This window comes from Carcharodon carcharias, chromosome 12, assembly GCF_017639515.1.
Source record: "Carcharodon carcharias isolate sCarCar2 chromosome 12, sCarCar2.pri, whole genome shotgun sequence".
Lineage (NCBI taxonomy): Eukaryota > Metazoa > Chordata > Chondrichthyes > Lamniformes > Lamnidae > Carcharodon > Carcharodon carcharias.
The window spans coordinates 90,326,298-90,354,099 of NC_054478.1; the positions used below are offsets into that span (position 1 = coordinate 90,326,298).

Consider the following 27,802-nt stretch of genomic DNA (forward strand, 5'->3'; position numbering starts at 1 on the left):
CTTGCTCTGGAAAGGGGGGACGCAGTTGACGATGAAGACCTTGATGCAGTGGACGAGGCTGCACATGACGAATCCAGCAGTGGCTCAGAGGAAGAGGAAACACAGGGCGATGATGAAGGGCAGCACACCAACCCGCTATTACACCAAGGAGGCAGAGACACCCAGGACGCTTTAATTCAACCAACCTTCAGCTAGCTCCACACAAATGGATCTGCAGGACCAGCATTGCCTGGCGCTTCCACATGTGGCACTTAGGTGCTACATCTTCCACTTCATGAGCTGCAACTAAGGGCTTAGTACATAAACATCAATGTCCACTCAAACACTCATGATATGTCTGTGAAACAGATAAATACAGCACAAAGGAAATACCCTCAGCCATGGTCACAAATGTGGACTTTATTGCCACCAAAAAAATGAACAAACGTCGCTCTGACGTTGAGAATCAAACATCCTCTAATCTAGGGCCAACGCAAAATCACCAGTGACAAACCTGTGGAGTGCCTAATGTGCATTATGCTTATGTTTTTGGGTGCTATGTCTTGGTGTCGCCCCATCACTCGGAGTGGCTTGTGAGACAGCCTGCTGACTCTGCTGTCCTGTTGGTCTCGATGACCTTGGCGGCCGTTCTCTGGCCCGTGGAGCCTGTACTGGCTCCGCCTGGGAGGGAATGGCCAGTTCCAGAACTGGCACCTCCCCAGTTGTTGCAGCCTCAACGGATGCAACAGTCACTGGCAGAGGGGCGGAGGAGCTGCTGCCCTCATCCAGAGTGCCCTGAGAGGAGCTCACAGCAACAACAGGCAGTGCTGCGCCGACGTGAGGTCACATTGGACCTCCCTGCTCACTGCAGATGGATGGGCACCGAGCTGGGGCACTTGGTGCCCAGAACTTCTCCCACATTGCCAATGACCACCTGTGGCCTTTAGTACTGTGAGGGCTTGCAGGTCAGAGTGTAACCCAATCAGATGATTATCAATCTGTTGGAAGCCCCTCTCCATGAGAGTTGCCAATTTCTCAATGGAGGAAGCCTGAAGCTCTGTCCTGAGGTTCATGTCATCACTGACACTCTGCCTGGATTCCTCCACCACAGAGACCAAGTGAAGCACACCCTCATGCAACCCTGCCAGATGCTCCCGCACACCTTGCCGCTTGTCCTTCAGCTGCTGCATGGCGGACATCTCTAGAGGCACATCATCACTGCTCAACTCAGCATGTGCCTGGTCCCCTGCAGTCCTCCGGCTACTGGTGCCATCAGCACTCTCTGTCCGTGCCATCTCCTCCAGCGATTGTGAAGTGCCCCCTCCACTGTGCCCTGGGACACTAGCCGACGTTATAATCCCCACCGATGTGTTTGTCGCTGCGCTGGTGCCTGGCTCGCTGAAATAATGTGACGTAAGTTGCAAGTGACGCCCCTCAGGTGTAGAGGGGGGCTCTGGACGTGTTGGGGGCGGCCATGTGGTGGTGATGCTGAAATTAACAACAAGGACAGTGCATCAATTCACGTTCAGTCAGTATCACCTTTCATTCCTTTCCCCCCCCAGCCTCATTATGCACTCAACATTCAAGAACCTAAGGAGACCAACATTGGTGGGGTGGTAAATTGTCAAGAGGAGGCCCAAACATTACACGTGCACACAGACAGGCTGGTCAGATGGCCTAAGGAATGCCACATGGAATGTTATGTGGATAAGTGTGCGGTTAACCACTTGGGCAAGACAAGCAAGGTACGGGAATACATGAGTAATGGTAGGACTGTGGGAACTCACGACGATCACAAGGACCTTGCTGGGTAGACCCGTTAAGGTAGCAGAACAGGAACATAAGGCGTTTCACAAGATAAAAGCCAGACTTGCCTTTGTTAGCCGAGGAATAGAATGTAGGAAAAGGAAGGTCAGTTGCAAGTGCAGAAAACACTGTCGAGGCCACATCTAAACTTCTGCGTTCAGTTGTGACCTGCGCTTCATGGGAGAAATGGCATTGGAGTGGGGAGAGTGCAGAGGTTCCTGACCTGAATGCATGCTGGCCTGGAGAGTTGGAGTTATGAGGAAACATTGCATACACTTGTGACATTTGCCGTGGAGCACAGGAGATTGACAGGTCACATTATTGACCTTCATACCGTTATGAGGGGCATAGAATGGGTGGACAGAAGGCAACATTTCCCCTTGGCTCAGGGATGACTAACGTGGTGGCATTTATTTAAGTTGAGTGCCATGAGGTTGACAGGTGAGGTGCTGAGGACCTTTTGGACAGAGTAATGTGGGGCGCACTGGCTGAAAGGGTGGTGGAGGTACAAACCCTCCTAAGATTCAATAAGTATTTCGATGTGCAGCAGTGATGCCATGGCATGTTGGGCCATGGGGATAGGGCTCACAAATGGGATAAGGCGACCTTGGAAGGTGCTGGAGACACACATCCTCAAGGGGCCGAGGGACCTTTGTGTATGACCCACATGTCTGACTGTATCAGTCTGTGAATTAATGATTGCAGCAACCATCAGTGCTTTGGATGTTGGGGAGACCCAGTGGATGGGACTGTGGGCCTCAAATGCCTGGCCGCTGCACCCCAGCCTCGCCGACACCTGCTGACCTGGCTGCTTACCTCCTCCTCAGCTCCATGGCCTGCTCCTCAAAGTTGGTGACATGCTGCAGCACCGTGTGCCCACCACCAGTCCACAAATGCTCCTGGCTATTGTGTTCTGTTTTTGCCTGCAGAACAGAGAAGAGCATTTATTGGGGCTGATCGCTCATGTACGCTACACGCGCACGCCGCACCCCAACTACAGTGGCCCATCTGAGGCCTCCAGCGGCTTCTGTCCATATGACTGGTGATCAGTCCCCAGAAGATGGTACGGCTGCTCACAACCCCTTCCCCAAATGGCCACCTTGGACATATTCGGTGTCCATCACTTTGAATAACACACGGGTCTTAGTGGCCATGGCAAGGAGGCGCAACTAGGTGCGGCACCGAGGCCAGCAGATAGCACTTGGCCATGACACCTTGAGGCTCCCCTTCTACCATCTCGGCACCATCAATAAGACATGTGTTGGAGTTGTGAGTTTGTGTCTAGCTGCCTCCCCTGCAGGTTGCCCCCTGACTACTCAAATGCGACTAACACCAACATATGCTGCGGGGAGAACCCATCTTCTCCTCAACCACTAAGGCTGATGTAAGCATGGTCACTATCTGTTTGCCCACCCAGCGTGCGCCAAATGCCCAATGCAGTAACGACACTAAGACATGGGCAGGGGGGGGTGGCCTCAAAGGCTAAGGCTAGCTGCTGGGTTAAATGGCCAAGGCCAACATGGTACTCACCCTTCCAGAGCGCAACAAATCATTGAAGCGTTTGCGGCACTGGGTCCCTGTGTGCAGCACAGCATCTTGAGAGCTCACGACCTCCGCCACCTCCTGCCAGGCCTGCTTGGTAATGTGGGGGGCCCTCCTCCTCCCATCATTGGGAAACAAGACCTCCCAACATTATGCAACCTCTTCGAGGAGGGCAGCAAGGCAGGCATAAGAGAACCGAGGGGCACATTGGCCCCCCACTGACCTACCCTGCAGCCTGCCCCCCTCCTCCTCTGCCCTGCCCTCTTCTAGAGCCCGCTGTGCAGACTGTTGAACATGGTGAACAGCCTAAAGGAAGCTGCCTGGCCTTTCTTTATACAGACTGTCGGTTCCCCATTGGAACTGGCGGCCTGTACACGCCCGTCACAAAATGCCTAATTGGCCCACCCGCGCAAAATGGCAGAGCGGACCGTTTCGCCAGCGGAGATCGGCTTTGCACCCGCCGCCGATTGGGTCAGGCCCGCCCACCTGACAAACATAAAATTCTGCCCAACAGCAGTGGAGACTGAAAAGGGACACCTTCATGCATGGAGATTTCTTCCTCCACTGAATTAACATTCCCGTCATGCCAAGCCTATTTTAGTTTGTATAATCCTGCTAGTTCCCTTCCATTTGTGATGTCAGTCGAGCTTTTTTGCAAATACATCTATTGGAATTATAACTTGTCCATGTGTGCCCTCTCCTGCTAATGTACTGTGATAAGTACAATGGTAAGTTTCTTTAACTGGTGCAACTTCTTCACTTCTGTCCGAGTTTTTCCAATAGAGAGGGGTGGTTCACTGCCCCTATCACATACTCCCAAGCTTGATGCCTCCTTGGAACTGTTGAGGCTCTTCCTTTGAAAACAAAGACATTTTTCCTGAAGTTTCTCATCACAGAATTCATCTGTACTTGGAGGGCCTGGTCTTCAATATGTGATCTTCCCTGTTGGTGTTGAGGCAATTTTGATTAGAACTGTACACACCACAGCCGGATTGCCATACTTTCTGACAGTTTTCACTGGCTAATTACCTCATTAATTGTTTGAGAAGATCAAAAGTATCATTATTACAGGCGTGCCAGAATTGGCTGCTCCATTTTCACTCCTACAAAGAAAATTCCATTCTTAGAATAGGACATTTTTTATAAATTCATTTACAGGATGTGGACATCACTGGCTAGAGCAGCAACTATTGCCCATTCCTAAATGTCCTTGAGGAGGTGGTGGTGAGTTGCCTTCTTGAACTGCTGCAGTCCCTGTGGCGTAGGTGCTGTTAGAGCGGGAGTTCCAGGATTTTGACCCAGAGACTGTGAAGGAATGGCGATATATTTCCAAGTCGGGATGGTGAGTGGCTTGGAGGGGAACTTCCAGGCGGTGGTGTTCCCATGTATCTGCTGCCCTTGTCCTTCTAGATGGTAGTGCTTGTGGATTTGGAAGGTGATGCCTAAGAAGCCTTTGTGAGTTTACTACTCTGTGAGACAGCTCTCCCAATTTTGACACAAGCCTCCAGATGTTAGTGAGGAGGACTTTGCAGGGTCGACCTCTATTCTCATGACTTTGTAAATGACTCATTAATCTTGCCATAAACAGCTACTGCCCCAATTTTTTGAAAAAATAAGAATCTCACATCTTTGATTCATACATAGTACACAAATTACATTCTAAAGATTTGGTTCTCCAAAACAAGGCAAATTTGTAAAAATGTAAACATTGTACTGGTCATATATATTCCCCAATGGGTATACTTACTAATGGATATAGATAGTAGATCTATTTTAATTAACTGGCCAAAAATCCTTGGAAATGAAACTGGTCCTTGATAGTAAAGGAAAATGAGCAATAATGACTTCATTGGATAAGAAAATTGGGTGGGGTGTAAAAGGGGCTGCCGATTTATTATTGTCCATTGAACGTTGGTTAGTGAGAAAGGTGAGAGACCTTGGCAACCATGGTCTAAGAAGAAGGGAAGCCTGGGGAATAAAAGCCTCACAGCTTTCATGTTAAACAAAGAAAAGCAATTCTGCTCCACTTGGCTTACAATCAACTTTTTCTTTATTCATTTACAGGACGTGGACATCACTGCATGGGCAGCAATTATTCAATTGCCCTTGAATAGGTGGTGGTGAGTTGCCTTCTTGAACCTCTGCATTTCCTGTGGTGTAGGTACACTCACAGTGCTGTTAGGGAGGGAGTTCCAGGATTTTGACCCAACGACAGTGAAGGAATGGCGATATATTTCTAAGTCAGGATGGTGAGTGGCTTGGAGGGGGACTTCCAGGTGGTGGTGTTCCCATGTGTCTGCTGCCCTCGCACTTCTAGATAGTAGCAGTCGTGGGTTCGGAAGGTGATGTCTAAGGAGCCTTGGTGAGTTTCTACAGTGCATCCTGTAGATGGTATACACTGCTGCTACTGTGCATTGGTGGTGGGGGGAGTGAATGTTTATGGATGGGGTGCCAATCAAGTGAGTTGCTTTGTCCTGGATGGCATTGTTGGAGCTGCACTCATCCAAGCAAGTGCAGTGTATTCCATCATATTTCAGGCTTATGCCTTGTAGATGGTGGACAGGCTTTGGGGAGTCAGGAAGTGAGTTATTTGCCACAGGATTCCTAGCATCTGACCTGCTCTTATAGCCACAGTATTTATATGGCTAGTCCGGTTCACTTTCAGGTCAATGGTAACCCCTAGGATGTTGATAGCGGGGGATTCAACATTGTTAATGCCATTGAACCTCAAAGGGCGATGGTTAGTTTCTCTTTTGTTAGAGATGGTCATTGCCTGGCACTTGTGTGATGCGAAGGTTATTTGCCAATTATCAGACAAAGCCTGGATATTGTCCGCTCTTGCTGCATTTGGACACGGACTGCTTCAGTATCTGAGAAGTCGTGAATGGTGCTGAACATTGTGCAAACATCAGCGAACAAAAATTCAAAGGAGGAAGGTTTAAAATCACACCTAAGGTCTTACACACATCTACCTATCCATTTCTATAATCTTTTTGAAAATGGACTGAGACATTTAGTTGGATATGACCAGGTACAAATCCTTAAGATGCTTTATTTTATAGAAAGCAAGTGTGCATACAGAGTAATAGATGTAATTAAGGGCTGGATGTTTGAGGAGATGGAAGGGTTCCATGCCTTAGCCAAAATGGCACTGGAGGCTCGATTCCAGAAGTCCTGCCCCTGACCTAGGCACCCACCATTTTCACTGGGGTTTGGGGTGGTGGGGGTGGAATGCGTGGAGAATGGGGGGAGGACATATTTTACACGTCCGCAGGTCAAGATGGTAGCAGCATATTTAAAAGCCTTCAATCAGCAGAAATTTTCATCACCCAGGTTTCTAAAACATGACTTGGGGGCATTAAGAATTTGATGAAAAGGTGTAAACCCTACCAGAGCTCTTTGGAGAGGTTGAGTACCCTTTTGGAGAGGTTCATTGTATCACTTTGGGATTGTTAACAGGAGACATGAATGTGTGTAAAAGCTGGATGAAGTCTGTGGAACTGTCAAGCTGTCAAGTCATTTAAATCCCCTGTCCTTTAAATTTTGAAAAAAAACAGCCTGCTGCGACTTGCAGGTGCAAAGAAAACAGTGCTTGCAATTTCAAAAGATGTTTATTGCTATAAGCCTGAAGGTTTTCATTATAGTATTAGTACTGCATGACTGCTTTTACAACCTATCATATCACAGTTGGGGGGCCTGTAATTTCACAGTTTAACAGCTCCAAGTAGCTATAAAGTGATTAGCTGTCTTTGTTATGGGACTATGAATATAAATGTTTGCCTTTATCATCGATTAAGTACTTGAAGGGTTTTAAATGTATCGAATGGGCTTTTATCATGAAAGCGTTTTTTAATATATAATGAAGTCTGTAATAGGTACTTAGAACTTTTGTTAGTTCATCTGAGCAGGGCTCCTGAGGTCTGCCGATTTGGATACTAGGTGAATTGTCACAGATGGTGTAAGGGCAAAGGATGGTGATGAGGGATTTTGGGTTGGCATGAGGTGGCACCAAGACGGCCTAAGGATTATAATGAACTATGGACATAAGTCAGAGTTCATGGGTTAACATGAGTTGGCGCTACATTTGAATGAATGTAGAAGGGTTGATCAGTAAGTTCGTGGATGACATGAAAATTGGTGGGGTGGTAACCAGTGAGGAGGATAGCCTTAGATTACAGGAGGATATAGACGGGCTGGTCAGATGGGCTGATCAGTGGCAAATGGAATTTAATCCGGATAAGTGTGAGGTGATGCACTCGGGCAGGACAAACAAGGCACGGGAATACACGATGAATGGTAGGACCCTGCGAAGTATTCAGGATCAGAGGAGCCTTGGTGTGCATGTCCACCGGTCCCTTAAGGTAGTGGGACAGGGTAGATAAGGTGGTTAGGAAGGCATATGGGATACATGCCTTTATTAGCTGAGGCATAGAATATAAGAGCAGGGAGGTTATGCTGCAACTGTACAAAATGCTAGTTAGGCCACAGCTAGAGTATTGTGTGCAGTTCTGGAATCTGCATTATAGGAAGGATGTGATTGCACTAGAGAGAGTGCAGAGGAGATTTACCAAGATGTTGTCTGGGCTGGAGAGTTTTAGTTATGAGGAGAGGCTGGATAGACTGGGGTTATTTTCCTTGGAGCAGAGGAGATTGAGAGGGAACATGATTGAGGTGTATAAAATTATGAGGGGCATAGATAGGGTAGACAGGAAGGAATTTTTCCCCTTGGTAGAGGGATCAATAATCAGGGGACATAGATTTAAGGGAAGGTGCAGGAGGTTTAGAGGTGATGTGAGGAAGAATTTTTTCACCCAGAGGGTGGTGGGAATCTGGAACTCACTGCCTGAAAGGGTGGTAGAGGCAGAAACCCTCATAACATTTAAGAAGTATTTGAATGTGCACTTGTGAAGCGATGGCATACAAGGCTATGGGCCTAGTGCTAGAAAATGGGGTTAGAATAGTTAGGTACCTGTTTGACTGGTGCAGGCTTGATGGACCGAAGGGCCTTTTTCTGTGCTGTAGGCCTCTATGATCCATGACTACATTGATATGAGGGGTCAAGAGAATAAGTGGGTAGATAGGCATGAGGTGACATGGAGGGCTTGAGGCCATGGATGATGGGGGCATGAGGTAGCACCAGTTGACATGGATGGCACAAGGAGAGTGAGGGGTGAGGGCTAGAGGGCTTTAGTATTTTTATTTTAACTGGGGCAAAGTTCCAGAGGACCGAGGTGGACTTTTTAAACAGCCCGCCTCCACACTCCGCTGTCTGTGGTTGCCTCCACACTGCTTCTGGAGTGGTGGGCCGGACTCCAGTTAGCACCCACTCCTATGGAGCCAAAATCTGACCTTTTGGGGAAGTTTCTCCTGAGTCAGGTTTGGGGAGTTAGGAATTTTTCCAACTCTGCATACCCAACTTGGAAGCGTAAACTCAGCCCTAAGTCTCGCCTTGATTCTCTTAACTGCAGAACTACTTCTTGAGAATAAGGGAAAATAATTTACACTATCCTACCTATTGGACTCCCTTACTTTTTTCATGGTCGGTCATTTTATCCTGACTGCCTATAGGCTAGAGATTGGAGAGTTTTCCCTTTTCAGGCCTGGATTCCTCCCTGGACTTAGCCAGTTGATTGGCCATTAGTCCATTTCTCTCTGTTTGCAGCCAAAATGAGATCTGCCCTTCTGAGTACTGATTTGCCAGCAGACCTGTCAATAAAAATGAGTACCTGTCCTCTTGGGGTATGTGCTTAAAGGAAACATCTCTTATCCTCAAAGTAAATAAAGATTGTCATGGCTTGATTGACCTGGGTTTGACAACTGGCCTTCACTGAATCGTTTTCCAATGGCCTGTGAGTTCATCTGACTTTAATAAAATCTACAATAGCTGCCGCAGTTTCTTGTAAACCTCTGCAAATTTGCTTTGCTTTAAAGCATAATATACAAAACATAATGTATTTGTAATTATTTTAGGTTAAAAAAAGACCAAAATTCCTAGAAGGTGACACCTGCATAAGAGCACTGGGGATATGCTAACTTCAGATAGTAGTTTTCTAGTAGTATCTTTTTTTCCTGGATTTACTTTCTAATTAGAAGCCCACTGTTTGCTTATTGAGAAAATCAAGCAATTGTGCATTGGTTTATCTTAATGATTAACATTAAAGCTGACTATTTGCAGAGCAAGTCTCAAATTCCAAGTTCTGCCTTACCTGTCCAATATTTGTACATATAAAGACAGCCTTAACATGCATCTTGGGTGCTGTAGTGTGTTTTTTTTAAAGAGTAACACACCGACATTAACTCTGATACAATTTAAAACTTCTAGCGCACCAACTGTGATATGCAGAGTGCCACCGGTGCATTCTAGGGGATGGATGCTTGGTTGAGTTTCCTTATTTAAGAGACCTGGGGAACTGAGTAGAAATCAAGCCCCGATATTCTGAGGCAGGTGCAGGTCTCCAAATGGAAACACTCTTTCTTGGTGGATCTTCCTAATCCTCTTCTGTGCCCAGGTATCTGATCTGCTGGGAGCACACATCAGTAAGTCACAACTATCAAATCCATTTACAGTGAAGCAGGTACCTTATCATGGTTGAGGATTTAGAAGGTCTACTCTTACAGAAAAGTTAAATGATGCTTCAAACTAAATAATTTAGTACATATTTAATATGCCAGAAACCTCAGCTGGAGATTTTCGTGGAGGTGGTAGCCATGCCTTTGGTTGAAGAGTCAGGGCGAGCAGACCTCCATTGGGCCAGAAAGTCACAACCGCATTTTACGGTTCTCATGCTGTTACCTGCCTGAGCCATGGCTACCACCTCCGTTTTCACTATACACAGGCATGTGAGGGACTAAGACCTCGCACTGTACATTTAAAATAGATATTATATGTATATGCATATTATTTACAGGTTATGTCCTGGGGACAGCATGGCCCAACTTCAAACAGAGCTATACAAAGGACAGCTGCATTCGATAACCAATGCTTAAGAGCAGGAGACTGAGTTTTGACTAAGACAAAAGCCCTTCCAATCTTCCTTTCAACTCATGATGGCTAGGACGTTTAGCAGTGTTTAAGACCCAGCCAAATTCCAGATGATGGAGACACATCCATTGTTAAAGAGAGGTGGGGGTCATATCACATAGGCCTCTGAATTGTTGAACAAGTAATATTGCCTTGCTGAGCTGAAGAGCTTGGTCTGCTCTTTAATATCTGACCAGCAGCCACACAGAAAGGTGCTCTGCCCAGATCAAAAACTGGCTCCATTTACACTGCTTATTTTGGAAGTTCTGTCCATTGCCTACAAGACTGATCCATCTCTGTGTGCCTATCTCATCTTGTGAAGTCAGAAACACCAGAAAAGTGAATTATATAGCATTGGCTTTCAATTTGCTGACCTCCATGAAGGAATACCTCATTGGACTTTGATTCTGGACACTGGAACCCAAGTGAACTGATATTTATTTTCTCTGTGGTCTCTGTGCAGTAAATCCTTCTTTTCTTTATCTCTCTCTTTATTGCGTGAGTGTAGAGGCGATATCGAGCACCCTCCTCCGGTATTTTGAATGTGTGCAAATAAACTAACCCTTTGAGTTCATCCTGCCTTAAGTTTGCTATGGGGTTATTAATTGGAAATTGGTTCACACAAAAAAGCTGAGGGGTTGAGGAAATTTGCCATCGTTTATAAAGAGGGAAACAAATCAAAACATCTTTCTGTTTATAGACGGGTGGTGAATACTGTTTAAATTAACTTCCCACCTGTACATAACAGGTTACTCGATTTTCTCCAAGATTCCTTCATGACTGCCTGTTTGAGCCTTGAGACACTTCTGTACCCTTCATGGCCCAGGGCATCTAGGGGGATAGATCTTGATGTTTAGCTTTGAAATGATAAGGTGGTGATCAGTCCAGCACTCAGCTACGCACATGGTTTTCATTACATGCACATTCTATCTGTCCCTCTTCCTGTTGAAGACAGTCAATTAGATGCCGAGATAGTAATGCTTAGAATGGGGGTTCATCCAAGATGTCTTGTGGCGATTGGGGAGGCGGAAAACTATGTTGGTGATTAAGAGCTCATCCTCAGCATTCTTCTTCAGCAAGAGGAAACCATTGCTGTTAAAAGTGCCAACCCCCTTTTTTTTCCAATGACCCATTCCACGCCTGGTGATCTGCACAAAGTCTTGCACTGAAGTCATCAGGAATGGTTAGCTTGTCTGACTTTGGAACAGTAGTGATCAAGAAATGGAGGTCATCATAGAATTTATCCTTGACTTCATCAGGGTTGGTCATGGTGTGGAAGTACTTGCTTTTCAGAACTGCTTGCTAGATGCCATGTAGGGGGCGGTTAAGCACAACCAGACGATCATTAACATGCTTGGGAAGGCATGTATTGTAATTCCAGCAAAGGAACTCAAACTCAATAAACTCAATAAATTATCATTAAAAATAAATTATTTTGGACATTATTCCTTTCTAGAAATGATGTTTGACTGTGCTCTTAATAAAAACATCTTTAGTATTAGACTATGTACTGTGTTAGCACCATTAGCTCCCAAAGTGTAGGTAACATGTAAACAGCAGCAATCTATTGCCATAGGGCATCTTACCGCCTAGGAGGAGGCCATTCAGAATGTTTTAAAATCCTAATCCTGCATTACTCTGCTTATCTTATATATTTCTTATATAATCTTATATATTTCTTTTCCTCAAATATTTATCCAATTTCCTTTCAAATGGCTTCAGCATCAACCACTTCCTCCAGAAAGACTCATGAAAAGACATTTCTCCTGGTCTCTCTCCTCATTCTCCTAGTGATAAATTTTAAATTGATGGTCTTTCATCATTCAGTCTCCACGAGAAGTCTTAGTCTTCCCCTATTTACTCTGTCAAAACATTTCAGAAATTTGAAAATCTCCATTAAAGTGCCTTTGCTGCTGCAATAGAAATAGTCCTGGTACCTTAAGTATTTTCTCATCCTGACAAATCAATCTTGAATGTTCTCTATGACTTCTCATAGTGGGGTAGGCACTCTAATGTAATTGTTGCCCAATCAATGTTCGATATAAATTCATAAATGTTCATACTCTGTGCCTTGATACATAAAACCTCAAATTCTATTAGCCTTTTTACGGCTTTATCCAACCGTATTTGCGCTTTCAGGGAATATTACTTTGAACCCAAGTTCTCTCTGTTGATCCAAACCTTGCAGACCTATCTACTAAATGTATTCTCTCCTTGATTTTTCACCCAGAATATATTATATCAGAATTATCCATTGCATCTGGCACCTGTTTCCTTCTATCCAGTAACCTCCAAGTCTTCCCAAAGTTTTCTTATATTCCTCCTGCTTGTTTACCAAATCTGCTGTCTGTGGATTGTGAGAACATTTCAAAATTGTGCTCCTAATACTCAAGTCCAAATCACTTGCATACACCAAGAATAAAAATGGATCTATCACTGTCCCCTGAGTACGCCACTTCCAACACGTATCCATTCCAAGGGACACCCCTATGTCATAACTGTTTTGTTTCCTTGCCATCAACAAGTTGTCTATCCATGCTGTTACATTTTCTCTTATATTCTGAGCAAGCCTCTTGTGAAACAACTTGAACCATACACAACATAGTTAATGCATTTCCTTTATCTATCTAATCGGTTGCTTGTTTGAAAAAATCCATTAAATTTGTCAACCACCACTTGTCGATAACAAATCAGTGATGGAGGTCCTTGATTAACACATGCATGTTAACTAAACCATGCATGTTTTGGATCTGTCTTCTTTTGCCGTTGGCTTGATTGGTTTTGGCAAGTTTACTCTTGCGATACTGCTGGCTAAGGGAGATCAGTTCCTGGGCACCAGCAACATTAGCAGCTTTTGTACCAGATACATAAGGACTGCCTTCCAAATAATTCTGCGAGAGTTAGTGAGTAAACACTTAGAAAAATGGAACTTGTCAATCATCAGCATAGATTCAGGGAAGAGACATCAAATATTTCCTGGATTTCTCAAAGCTATTTCCAACATATTGGATGGGAAAAATGAAGTCCTTATATTCTTAGATTTTCATTGAGCTCACAATAAAGTTTCACATTAGCAATGAATGAATATTTGTGTCACAGAATGTGAGGTTAACCTTAGTACTATATGGACAATTGATTTATCAGCAGATAATATATGATAGTTATAAACAAGAAGGTTTTAGGCTGGAAAAGTGTGGTAGCCCAGGGTTCTAGAGAAAAATCTATAACTGCAAAATGAATCTATGCAGTGCAGGGTGTGAGCAGGTTTAATTTCGCTCCCCAGGGAAAAAGCAGCTCAGCAGGCTGCTATCCACACGGCCCATGTGGTGTTAATATTTGATATGGACACATGCAGCTGTATCCCCTGTGTGTGTCCAAACTTGTAGAATCCTTACATCACACAGTTCAACTGGCTATGTCACAAGGACACCAAAATTGGATAATGCAGCTTCTGGCAACAACTGCATTGTCCACTCTTAAAAGAGTGTTGGGGCCTCTTCATCAGTACTGTGCTGTTGGTCTCTCTCCTCTATCTGGGGCTGCTTTGGCTTGGCCGATGACAGTTCTCAGGTGCCATAATGCAGAAACTCATGAGAGAAGTTGGTGTGAGGGAGGGGGGAAAGAGGTCCATGGTCACACCATCAGCTTGCTCACCATACCCAGAAATTGAGGCACATGAATTTATAATCCTAAATGTTTCCAATGGACGACATTATAAGAGACAGGGGAAATACTGTGGAATACTGTTGGCTGTTCCTTGATTTGAGGATGACATCTACAGTGTCACGATTTTCTGCCATGGGTCTTCATGTGACTGAACAGGCTGATTCTCGGCCTGCAGATCTTTGGGTACCTGAGGCAGGATTTGCTTTTTTTCCTTTCCTTCTCTGCCGCTCTGCCTCAGTATTAAGACTTTGTGCGTAATGCAGCTTGACGGACAAGTGATCGCCATTCTGAATGATTGGTAGCAAGCTCCTCCCAGTCAACAATGTCAATGCTGCCTCACTTCAAGGAGAGCTTCAGAGTGTCTTTGTGGAATATTGGAGACAGATTCAAAAAGGGTTAATTTTTTTAAAGTAATTGGACCTATAGGTGGCAGAGGCAATTCAATTGGGATAAGCATTAAAAAATAGAACGTGAGCAAGAAAACAAAAAAGGGGACAAATCTATCACAATGTAATATTGAGCCAAAGTGGTGTTAGTTACTCCAGCAAAAGGCTGAGTCATTTAATCATTTAATACAAGATATTGCTATGGTTGAGACTGAAGTTTCTTACCCAAGGGATGGCAGAGTTTTGGAATAAGCTACCAAGGAAAGCAAACTGTATAAATGGGTTGAACAATCAAGTAGATTAATCATTTGAGATAGAAGGGATTGAGAAATATGGGGGTAAGTTTGTTGGATGGAAAGGTCTCTTCCACGCTTAAATATTTTTATGTTGTAATAAGGATTGTTACTGATAAAGTATTAAACAATATTAGGAGTAGAGTCTTAGCTGTTACCTGTGAATGAAGACTAATCTGTTTTCCAACAGCTTAACACAGCTTTGTCAAGAGCAATATGGCAAGTTGCCTGGGAACATAACCTCATCTGCTGATACCTTATATTAAACTATCTTCCTTAGTTTTAATGATTTAATTCTCATTGTCTTTGACAATCTTCCAGTTTGAAAAAAATCCATCATGGTTCAAATATTCAATCCAAAAATTATGGGAAAGAACTACAAATATCTGCAGAGCAAATCTAAAATGAATGCTACTCTCAGTAGGCAATGTGACTGACCTCAATGCCTTTTCAATAACTGATGGACATTTGGAATCCAGTAACTAAAGGCAAAACATTATTAAAATTCAAGGGTCTTAAATGTCAATAGGCAAATTGTCAACATAACTATTTTTAAGTACCATTATTGTCCAAATTGTTGCCTCAATGTTTTGGAATACTCAGTGAACTATTTGAATGTGAAACATTGGCCAGGATTTTCCATGCCCTCTTGTGTTGGGTGTATTCGGTGATATGAATGGACAATATGGCGTGATTGGTTTCACGAAGGTGTGAAACTAGTTTGCGATTGTCCACTCAGCCTGCCGATGGCAGGCCACGTTTCCCGCCATCGAACGCCAAGAACCTCATCATAATACATCTGCATAGCATTATCAGGCCAGCACTCTGGAATCATTCCCCCCCACCCCCAACTGCTGGATCATCCACCCTGCTGATGAGTTTCACAACAGCATATATAAGGCGTGCACTTAGTGGGCTGCACTTCACTCGGCACTTCAGGGTTTGTTTGCTTCCTTGCTTTGGTCAGCACACACGGTCATCAACTCCAGGCTTCGCAGACAGCACCACATCACTTTTAGGGGGGCTCACGGGCAGGTCTCGATCCTAATGTGGGTGGCTTTTCAATGGCTGCAGGGTTATGGCTTGCTTGGGGAAGGGGGAAAAGTGGTCTCAGGCAAGGGAAGAGGCTGCAGGACAAGGGCTGTACTGGGGAAGGAGGGTAACCCAGGGTGTGTGTTGATCTATGCAAGAGGCCTCAAGATCGTGAGTCTTCAGAGGAGATGAAGCCAGATGGACATGTATGTGGTGGTGTCCCTTGAATTGGAAGTGAGTGAGATGCCAGTGAATGTGCAATGAACTTGAGTGTGTGAGTTTAGAGTGATGAGATGGTTGCCTTGCCCTGGCTGCATGGCTGAGATCATTCATCCTCTATCTGCATTGGATGGCCAACCTCTTCTGTGCAGCATTGGCACTGATCACCACTGCCACTGCCTACCAAGCTGGAGTGGTAAAGTTACTGTCCGTCCTGCAGCCAGAGTGGGGATAGAGGACATCACAGTGGGCCTCCATGGTATCCAAAAGACGCTCGAGGGCTGCAGTTTTTCTTGCCTTTCAGGGCCATGTCTCCTTTGCTGCAGTCCTGGGCTGGAAGCTCTGAGCGTGGCTGTACTTTAAATGTGGTTCCTGACGTGATGAAGCGGCGAGGTGATGGCGTGGCAGGTGAATTTGAGCCTGCCCACCATGGAAATGGCATGTATCCTGGGAATGCATAATTATTGTAGTGGGTTTAGGACAATTTGGCGTGAAAAGCTGCCAGTGCGGCCGATGGGTGAAACATTGTTTTTCCCGCCTTCTACTGCACCTAGTGCAAATCTGGGACGATTCCGTTCATTGATTTAATAAATTTCTAAGCCTCATAGTAATTTCAACTTCATTTTTGCAAATAACGTCACACTCATTTAATAGTCATATAAGGAATCTGGGGTTAGGGATTTGTGTGCGCCATTTTAGACGCAGGGATTGTGATTTGCAACCTGCTCATGCTCTTTCCAGTTGAGGTGGGCAGCACACAACTTTGTGTGCACCCACTTCACCTGTATGAATCTAATAGGTCCCACATTGCTTGCTCCTTCTTCATGCTGCTGGCTGCCTCTGCACTCAGGGCTGCCCCTCTTGGGGGAAGGTGGTAGTGTAGTGGTATTATCACTAGGCTAGTAATCCAGAGACCCCAGGTAATACTCTGGGGACCTGGGTTCAAATTCCACCATGACAGATGGTGGAATTTGAATTCAATAAAAATTTGGATTTAAAAGACTAACGACGACCATGAAGCCATGTCAATTGCCGAAAAAACTCATCTGTTTCACTAATGCTCTTTAGGGAAGGAAATCTGCTGTCCTTACCTGGTCAGGCCTACGTGTGACTCCAGACCCACAGCAATGTGGTTGACTCTTACATGCCCTCTGAAATGGCCTAGAAAGCCACTCAGTTATATCAAACCGCTAAAAAGTCGATAAGGAATGAAACCGGACGGACCACTTGGCATTGACCTAGACATTGGAAATGACAATGGCAAACTCAGAGCTGTTGACCCTGCAAAGTCCTCCTGACTAACCCTGGGAGCTTGTGCCAAAATTGGTACAGCTGTTCACAGACTAATCAAGCAACAGCCTCACATAATCATACTCACGGAATCATACCTTACAAATAATGTCCCAGGCACAACCATCACCATCCCTGTCCCACCGGCAGGACAGACCCAGCAGAGGTAGTGGCATGATGGTATGAAGTTGCTCTAGGAGTCCTGAACATTACTCTGGACCCCAAGAAGTCTCATGGCATCAGGTCAAACATGGGCAAGGAAACCTCCTGCTGATTACCACATACCAACCCCCTCAGCTGATGAGTCAGTATTCCTCCATGTTGAACACGACTTGGAGGAAGCACTGAGGGTGGCAAGGGCACAGAATGTACTCTGGGTGGGGGACTTCAGCGTCCATCACCAAGAGTGGCTCAGTTGCTCTACTAATGATTGAGCTGGACGAATCCTAAATGACATAGTTGCTAGACTGGGTCTGCAGCAGGTGGCGAGGGAACCAACAAACAAGAAAAACATACTTGACCTCATCCTCACCAACCTGCCTGCTGCAGGTGCATCTGTCCATGACAGTATCGGCAGGAGTGACTGCTGCACAGTCCTTGTGGAGACAATGTCCCGTCTTCACGTTGAGGATACCCTTCATTGTGTTGTGTGGCACTACCACCATGCTAAATGGGATAGATTTTGAACAGATCTAGCTACTCAAGCCTGGGCAACCATGAGGCACAATGGGCCAACAGCAGCAGTAGAATTGTATTCAACCACAACCTGTAACCTCATGGGCCCAACATATCCCCCACTCTACTATTACCACCAAGCCAGGGGGGTCAATCCTGGTTTAGTGAAGAGTGCAGGATGGCATGCCAGGAGCAGTACCTGGCATACCTAAAAATGAGGCATCCACCTGTTGAAGCTACAACACAGGGTTGCTTGTATGGCAAACAGTGTAAACAGCAAGCGTCAAACAGAGAAAAAACGATTCCAGAACCAAAGGATCAGATCTAAGCTCTGCAGTCTTGCCAGATCCAGTCATGAATGGTGGTGATCAATTAAACAACACACTGGAGGAGGCTCCACAAATATTCCCAGCCTCAACGATGGGGGAGCCCAGCACATCAGTGCAAAAGATAAGGCTGAAGAATTTGCAACAATCTTCAGCCAGAAGTGCCGAGTGGATGATCCATCTCTGCCTCCACTGGAGGTAGCCAGTCTGAAGATGCCAGTTTCAGCCAATTCAAATCAGTCCACGTGATATCAAGAAACAGCTGATGGCACTGAATACTGCAAAGGCTATGGGCCCTGACAATATTTTAGCAATAGTTCTGAAGACATGTGCTCCAGAACTTGCCGCACCCATAGCCAAGCTGTTCCAGTATAGCTACAACACTGGCATTTACCCGGCTATGTGTAAAATTGCCCAGGTATGTCCTGTACACAAAAAAGCAGAACAAATCCAACCCAGCCAATGACCATCCCATCAGTCTAGTCTCAATCATCAGTAAAGAGATGGAAGAGGTCATCAACAGTGCTATCAAGCTGCACTTTCTTGGCAATAGCTTACTCATTGATGCTCAGTTTGGATTCCGGCAGGATCATTCAGTTCCTGACCTTGGTTCAAACATGGACAAAAGAACTGAACTCACCAAATGAGGCATCAGGGCTCTTTTGCAAAACTGGAGTCAATGGGAATCGGGGAAAACTCTCCACTGATTAGAGTCATACCTAGCACAAAAGAAGATGGTTGTGGTTGTTGGAGGCCAATTATCTCATTACCAGGACATCATTGCAGGAGTTCCTCAGAGTAGTGTCCTTGGCCCAGCCATCTTCAGCTGCTTCATCAATGACCTTCCTTCCATTATAAGGTCAGAAATGGGGATGTTCGCTGATGATTGCAGGATGTTCAGCACCATACGGGACTCCTCAGACACTGAAGCAGTCCGTGTCAATATGCAACAAGACTTGGACAATATCTAGGCTTGGGCTGACAAGTGGCAAGTAACATTCGTGCCACACAAGTGCCAGGCAATGGCCATCTGCAACAAGAGAGAATCTAGCCTTCGCCTTTTGACATTCAATGGCATTGCCATCACTGAACCCCCACTATCAGCATTTTGTGTCCCACCATTGACCAGAACCTGAAATGCATTAGCCATATAAATACTGTGGTTACAAGTGCAGGTCAGAGGCTAGGAACCCTGTGGTGACTAACTCAACTCCTGACTCCCCAAAAGCTGTCCACCATCCACAAGACACAAGTCAGGAGTGTGATGGAATACTCCCCACATGCCTCGATAGTACAGCTCCAATAACACTCAAGAAGCTTGACACCATCCAGGACAAAGCAACCCACTTGATTGGCACCACATCCACATTCACTCCCTCCACCACCAACACAGCAGTGTGTACCATCTACAATATGCACAGCAGAACTTCACCAAGTCTCCTTAGACAGCACCTTCCAAACCCATGACTACTACTATTTAGAAGGACAAGGGCAGCAGACACATGGGAACAGCACCATCTGGAAGTTCCCCTCCAAGCCACTCACTATCCTGACTTGGAAATATATCACCGCTCCTTCACTGTTGCTGGGTCAAAATCATGGAACTGCTACCATAACAGCACTGTGGGTGTACCTATACCACAAGGACTGCAGCGGTTGAAGAAGGCAGCTCACCACTACCTTCTCAAGGGCAAATAGGGATGAGCAAAAAATGCCAGCCTAGCCAGCGATGTATACATGCCATGAATTAATAATTTTTAAAAATTGTTGAAATTTAAATGATGGAAAATTGAACATCAGGATAGAGAAAGGCTTCCATTGTGATGCACTTGGCATTAGTGGTGGAGCTAGGCAAGGGGAGGGATGCTATGGTGCTGCACAGGACTAAGAGGAACATCCTAGGAAGTGAGCAGGAGTGGATGGCCAATGAGGTCAATTTCCAGCGTCTGGGCCAAGGAGCTGGCTACAGTGCCATAAGAAGTCTAATGACCTCATGCAGGTGGTCAAGGTCAGTGAATGCATCGTCACATAATTTCTCCTACCCACCACACCACCAACCGCTCATGCTGCCCAATGAACCACATCCACATAACTCATCAGCAGCACTCCCTGGCACTCAGGCCTCACACCTAACATCTGGATATTCCACTTCACCCTCAAACACCTACCAATTCTTCCAGCTTCACACCCAATATTCACTGCCTCCACATCCAGCTATTTAGCTATTCACTCAAACACAATGCTGCACAATCACTGACAATCTGTCCAGTATCTTGCTGAACAAGGTGACACATGGAGGGGAGCAGAGGAGGCGGGGGTGGGAAGGGGTGGTTCGAGGCAAGGATACCTGCAGCTCCTCAGCTCTATGAAGGAGATAGTTCTCAGCATCATGGGGCCGGCTGTAACAGAGCCAGTGGCATCTGGCACCACTGAAAACATTGAGCGCAATGGTATGTTAATCCCTTATGCCTCTTCTCTACTGTCAGAGTACCCTTATCCTGCTATCTAGCATAATGAGCAAGCTGCTGATTCTGGGACCATGGCCTTTTTGCTTCACATCCCATTCCTCTTCCTTGACCCCAACCTTACCCTCCTGATTTTCCTGCCATCAGACATCCAAGTACTGCCACTTGCCCAGTCACAGGAGCTCAAGGAGGAAGAGCAAGAGAGAGAGAGAGAGCAACAGCACAGCACTGGTGAAAACTATCAGCTAAGACACTGCGGCTGCACTTACCTTGGAGGTTAATATAGAGTTGGGATCAGCATGTGGTAAGTCATGCAGGCATATGTGGGCTCGTAGGAGGGTGAGGTCGCAGAAAGGTTCTACTACAGAGGACTCGGATGAGGATTTTGATGGGGCAGCAGGAGAGTGCTGATGGGTATGCACATCGAGATGCAGGGGTCATTGGCTGATCTGATAGACAGCCTCATGTCACTCTTGAGCAGCATGTAGGATTCCAGAATCCAAGTTGGCAGAGGGAATAAAGTAGAGCTTCCCCTCTTCCCAGCCTTTTCTCTATCCCTTTCTTGTGCTGCAGCCCCAGAGGCATTGCAACTGCTACTCACAACGTGTTGAAACCTTAAGGTGGAGAAGTTACCTAATTCTCCTTGTCTGAATGCAACAACACTCTCTGGCAAATCCAGGACTCACCACAGCACCCCCAAAAACACTATAGAGTATTTCCAAACACTTTGCGATAAAAGAAGCTCTTCAAACTGACCCTACTTGCAATTTGAGTGAATGGTCCTTTAAGGAACGCTAATACAGAACCCATCTTGCAACTTTGTGCCTGTTATCTGCAGAATGATGTACGCTTTCCTTGCTCGGGACAGCAAGGTCCAAAATTAGGTATCCTAGCATCAGATTGGGTTGTGTGACATCTGGAGAGCACACATTCAGCCTTCTGGTGCACACTGGGGATGCCACCTATTTCTTTTCCTAAAAGAATGTCACACTGGCTGCTCAGGGAGTGGCCGGCATTGTGCTCTACAAAGCAGCTCTAGGCCTCTACAATGCCATCTCTAGCAGAGATACAGCAATTAACTTTGCAAAAAGATAAAAGCAAAAAACTGCGGATGCTGGAAATCCAGAACAAAAACAAAAATACCTGAAAAATCTCAGCAGGTCTGACAGCATCTGAAGAGAGGAATACAGTTAATGTTTCAAGTACAGACTTGAAACATTAACTGTATTCCTCTCCGCAGATGCTGTCAGACCTGTTGAGTTTTTCCAGGTATTTTTGAATTAATTTTGCATCCCTGGCTCCTATTCTGAACCTTCAATTCATTGTATCCAGCCCCTTGCTTCACCTCAGACTCATTACTCTAATATTATTTTCGAAGGGAGGTTTATAATTTGTGCTAAAATAGTGCAAAAAATGCCAATACTTTAAACCTTAACTAAAAACAGAAGATGCTATAAACGCAAAGCCAGTCTGTCAATGTCTGAAAACAAAACACTAGAAACTGGAAGATGAGCCAACTCCTTTACAAGGACTAAACAAGAATTAAGAGAGACAACAATGCCTAGAGTCAGAGTCATGGGCACACAGGCTTCAAATAGGTTTTGTAAAAACCTGGAAATGAATAAATAAATTGCACACACTGCACAGAAGGTTATGTGTTCAAGTCTCATTCCAGAGACCTGAACATATTATTCAGGTTTGCACTTCAGTGCAACAGTGAGAGAGTGCCGCACTGTCAAAGGTCTCTCCTTTCAGATGAGACATTAAACTGAGATCCATCTGCCCCCTCACGTGGATGTTAACTAACCCATGACATTATTCAAAGATCAGCAAGGGAGTTCCCCTGGTGTAAAAACAGAAAATACTGGAAATATTCAGCAGATCTGGATCATGTGTGGTGAGAGTAACAGAGTTGTGTTTCAGGTCAAGGCCTGTCATCAGAACAAGTTCTCCTGGTGTCCTTTTATCTATTTGTTCTTGGGATGCGGCATCACTGGCAAGGCCAACATTTATTATATTTCACTAATAGTGCTGCTGGGAGGGAGTCCTAAGGTGTTGCCCCAACGACCATGAAGCAACAGCGTAATAGTTCGAAGTCAGGATGGTGTGTGACTTGGAAGGGAACTTGCAGGTGGTTGTGTTCCCCTCTGCCTGCTGCCCTTGTGCTTCTAGATGATAGAGGTCCCGATTTTGGAAGGTGCTGTCAAAGAAGCCTTGGCGAGTTGCTGCAGTTTATCTTGTAGATGGTACAATGGCCAATGTTTATCCTTTAATCAATACCTAAAACAGGTGACTTGGTAACATTTCATTGCTGTTTATAGGAACTTGTGCGCAAAGTGGCTACTTCACTTTCTATATTATAACAGTGACTACAGGAAAAAAGTAATTAATTGGATGCAAAGCACTTTGGAACACACTGAGGTTGTGAAAGGTGCTAGACAAATGCAAGTCTTTCTTTCTTTGATATACAAAGAACAGTTCATTGAGGAAATTAACATATATTAAAACATGCATAACTTTAAAATATCTACATAAAACAATGAAAGGCATGTTAAATTGGAGCAATTTTAGTTCTAGCAGCTCAGTGGGTGGCCAGTTAAAGTCACCCTGGTTACCTACCTGCCCTGAAGCCACGAAGAGTTAGCAATGAAGACAGCAAGGAGACCCACCTAATGCCATAAGATCCTTTTTCAATATATGTTTTTGATGACATTATTGGGACCTAACTTCAATTTTAACTCAGTGGCAATACTCCTGCTAAGATGCACCAGTCTGTGACCGCACAGCAGCCTGAAAAGTACCGCACGGGACTTGTTCTGTGATAAATAATGCATTCTTATGGCTGCAAAAATATTTAAAGGTACCTGGCATTGAATATAATAGGTCGTGCACAACAATAAGTTATTGCTCAGTGGCTTGAGTGTGAATCTGCAGTAGCTTACCCACCAGGCAAAGAAAGGGGGCGTGAGGATCCAGGGCCCGGAAAAGGTGAAAACCAGTAAGGTTTTTCACTTTCCTAGCAAGGCTGAGGTCTGCTGTGCTCCCCTAGGTCCCTCAAAGTTAGCTTAGGCCTTCCCGGCCATAGATCCCTCCCCACTTTCCCAACCGCAAGCCACCTACGGGACAATATCGGTGTCAATATTTGGTGTCAATGGGCAGCATCCAGGCCATGCAATTTTCCACCCTTTCCCACTGATATCCTGCCTGGAACAAGTGGGAAGTTTGTTTGGATGATTTAAATAGGGCCTGGAGTTAAATTAGCCCAGGCCTCATTCCTGGAGCACTGGGTGAATTTCTAGCTCGCACCACCAGCCATCCACCTAAAACTGGCCTGGAGTTAAAATTGGACATGTTTCTCCATAACAGAGGGGAAAGAAATGTGTGATGGATGGGAGTAACAGGCAAGAAAATTGAAAATAGCTAAGGTCTAAAGTTACTGTTCAAACCAGATGCAGCGTGGTGAAGAGAGAGGCTTGATATTGTTCTTGAAATCTCCTTTGAAGTTAGTTGGAACAGTGTAGGAGGCCAATGATGGAAAGGTCATAGGAATAGGTTGGGCAGTTAAAGTGATGAATAACAGCTAGAGAGGTCAGGATCTCACTTGCAGACAGAATGGAGAAATTCAGCAAAAACAATTACGCAGTTTGATTTGGGTAACTCCAATGCAAGCATATAAATTGGAGGAAGTGTACTTAAATTGCCAAATCAGACAAGAGCATTATTTATGGCTCTCAACAATGTTGTAGGAAATTATGTCATGCTGACTGCCACAATCTTACTGAACAAATAACAGATATCATATCAATATTACCACAGCCATTCCCAGAAACCTGTTATTTGTTTTCTGTGTTGACATACTTAGTAAGGCATGAATTAAACCATTTCTTATATCCTGTTACTTCTGAGAATTGTTGCCCACTCCATTCACATCAGTGCACTATCTGATGCAAGCAACGGAAAGGTAAATTAGTAAATATGCAGTTGCATCATGGTTTTAAACATCCTTATGTTCTTTCACTTCTGTCTTTGTCCTTATCTAAGGCCACCGGGGACCAATCAGAAGATAGTGATCCCTGACATTGAAAACACAGCCATGTCTAACTTTCCCCTGAATGATAATTGATGTATTTTTTCCGAAATATGACTACCTAATCAGTGAATGGGAGTTACCATTCCATGGTGCTCTGTGTTCAATCAGAGTCTCTGCTCGGTTAGAATCATTTTCCCAAAGAGCGGAATCAGAGCTGACGGTGAGAAGATGCTTTTGCAGAGTAGGACTACTGGCAGCTGGTCGGCCTGTTGAATGCTGGTTGACAGGTGCCTTAGATGGAGAAGTGTTTTTTTCCAAGAACTGTTCATCATGTCCTTTATTAATGTTATCATCCGCTGTTACAAGATTTGGCTCCTCAACACTGTCGTCATCACTCCTGTTTTGTTCTGTATCTTGCCTTGTTTTTTCTTCTGTATCTTGCAAAAATGTTTTTAAAAAGGAGGAAGAGAATATTTATTATAATAGCTAAATCAACTACTATTAAAGTTATGATGATAAACCAATAGTTTCAACTGGAATAACGCCCCATCAGTATGACCACTTATGAAATCAAACATTTTACTAAGTTTAACATTTCTGCAGCCCCAAGTCCTGCTCTTCATATCTTCAAGGAGGAATAGGTGCATTTGCCCTTTCTAATTTGTATAATTAGAGTGGAGATTGTTCCCATCAACAAAGCTCTGTTTTGCTCCTCTGGTGCTCTGATCAATGCCCTATCGTTCCTTCAACAAATACAATCAGTTCATTAAAACCTGGGGTTCAAATTTAGATTCATAAGTATCACAGCCCTGGTATAGCAAAGCAACAGCTAGCAACAAAAATATAATGCAATATAGGGATGATCAAGGCCGGAAAAAATGATGTTGGCCCATTTGGAGGATCTTAAAATTTAGCAAATAATGAACTCTGGGGGGAGATTTGTCGACATGAGGCCTGGTTTCTGGGCCAAAAAGCTAGAAGTGGGGGAGTGGACGAGGTCCAATTTCTGAGAGTGAGCTCTCACACACTATCTCCCCACCTGGAGTGTCCCAGCTGCTGATCTGACACTAGTGACATTTAAATGTCCAAGATAGCTGCATGAAACAGGCTTTAGTCTCCTTGAAAATGCTAACCAGGGGCCTATCATTTGGATTAGGACTTCAATGCCAAGTCTGGCAAAAACTGGGCAGAATATTCACTGCACATGATCTATTCAGTTCTCCTGAATCCACAGTGGCCTAACCAGTAGTCCTTAAAGGAACCACTGCAGGCCACTGATGTTGTTTATTTTTGTTTTTTTTATGTATCGTAATGTGGAGTCTTGCAGAGTAGTGGCGTTCCTCCTGCTTCCACAGCAATACTGCAGGCTAATGCCAGCTCATAATCACCCCTCTCATGTTTGGCTCATAACCCCAGGCTACCTTTGGTCTGGTTCATGATAGGCAGCATTGGGATGCCTATATCCAAAGCTTGCCCATATTATTTAGGTGAGGCTTGAAGCCCAATTTCCATCGAGGCCTGGCTTCATCTTCCAGTATGCATTGCTAGCATGCTGCCCACTTTATGCCAGTTTTCCATTCAAGACCAGTTTCCAAGCCTCTGCTGTTTATACTTCTCAACATTTTCATTTACAAAAACAATTACCCAGCTTCCTCTTGGAGAACCAGCTTTATAATTTAGAAGGTTTGCTGTCTGTTTACTGAATGGGAATTTTGCATGCATCAAGTTGAGCGATGTTAATGCTAAGGAATGGAACATTTCCCCATTTATTGGGCTGGGTTACATAGGCTGGGGAGGGCTTGGCGGACTCTGGTGGTCAGAGTTTTTGACGGAAAACTTGGAAGCTGTATACTGTTTGGTTGCAGTTGTTTATTTATGCTAATGTATATTAAGAACCTTTTTCAAATATTTCCCAATGGTTTGGTGGGGAACCAGCTTGTCTGGTGCTGCACTATGCTGATCAGAAAGGCTCCAGGTTTGCTCTATGATCTCTGCATTCAGCTAGCCTCGGTTGGGATGATATTTAGGATATTACCATGGACTCATCGGGGGTGAAAAGGGTCTTGTGCAGTGTTGCAAAATGGAGGAGAAGTAATTGTCAGCTCCTTTTAGACTCTTTCTACCGAATTCAATGAAAAAGTGGCTGTAAAACAGAGCTGCTGATTTGTTATCACTCAAGTTGCAGTATTGCAAAAGACCAGTTTCACCCCCAATATCTTTGAGTTGGGGTGGAGTAAAGCTGCCAGCATAGTCACTTCCTATCAAATGATCCTTGCTGGTGAATGCATTTGTGTGGACTTCAGGTGAGGACAGAGTTGAGCTCAGTTGTGAAGCCCTCCTTGCTCAGCCTGCTGGTATTTGCTATGTAAGCTCCCAAATCGTGCGTGATCAGGTAGTGAAGGGCTGCTTGGAATCTTACACCAGCTATAATCAGCCCCACCACCAACCACCCCCTTCCCCCACCAGGTGAGGAAAATAAATTGAAAAAATAAATATCCTTCAACACAGTTAAAGGTAACAATGATACCTTCACAGATTATTATAGGGTATCTTGGGGGGAGGTGGTTACTGGGTGTTCATATAAATCTAAAGACAACGATCCGCTGGAGTAGCGATCTGATACTTTAGAATGGTTATGTTTGTATGGATAGAATGGTTAGATACAAAATGAAAATCACCCCCACACACCTTGAATTGCCAGCTCTTTCCATTTCTCTTTGTTTTGCTGAATGATGTCCATCCAGTTCAACTTGAAGCATTTTAGGTCCACAGTGGATATGGAGTACTCTATGGAACAACCTCCATCTGATGGTACACTCCTTACACTGTGTCTTCTGGGTGAATCGGTAGTGGCTCCCACTCCAATGCTGCTGAAACTTTAATGACACAAAAATCATTCATGTGGCATATCACTCAATGACACAGAAACCTTTTAACACTTAGTTAATTATTTAACAAGGATGACTAACACTGGCCTATATGAAATCATGTTAACAATGGATCCCATTTACTTCTGGTTTCTGCAATGAGAAACATTCAATTAAAATAAAAACGATTTTCTTTGGTTCTTGT

At 44.7% G+C, this 27,802-nt stretch overlaps 1 protein-coding gene across 3 annotated transcripts in view; it reads right to left on the reverse strand.

Moving 5' to 3' along the window:
- pde1a (phosphodiesterase 1A, calmodulin-dependent) overlaps positions 1-27,802 on the reverse strand; it is a 522,967-nt gene that overhangs the window by 8,086 nt on the left and 487,079 nt on the right. For 2 of the 3 annotated variants that reach the window (XM_041200982.1, XM_041200980.1), the window contains 2 exons: positions 27,419-27,606; positions 24,871-25,167 (listed from right to left, as the gene is read on the reverse strand). In XM_041200982.1, the coding sequence (XP_041056916.1) occupies positions 24,871-25,167; positions 27,419-27,606 (485 nt within the window). The remainder of the gene's footprint in view (positions 1-24,870; positions 25,168-27,418; positions 27,607-27,802) is intronic. The other variant, XM_041200981.1, reaches the window with a different exon arrangement.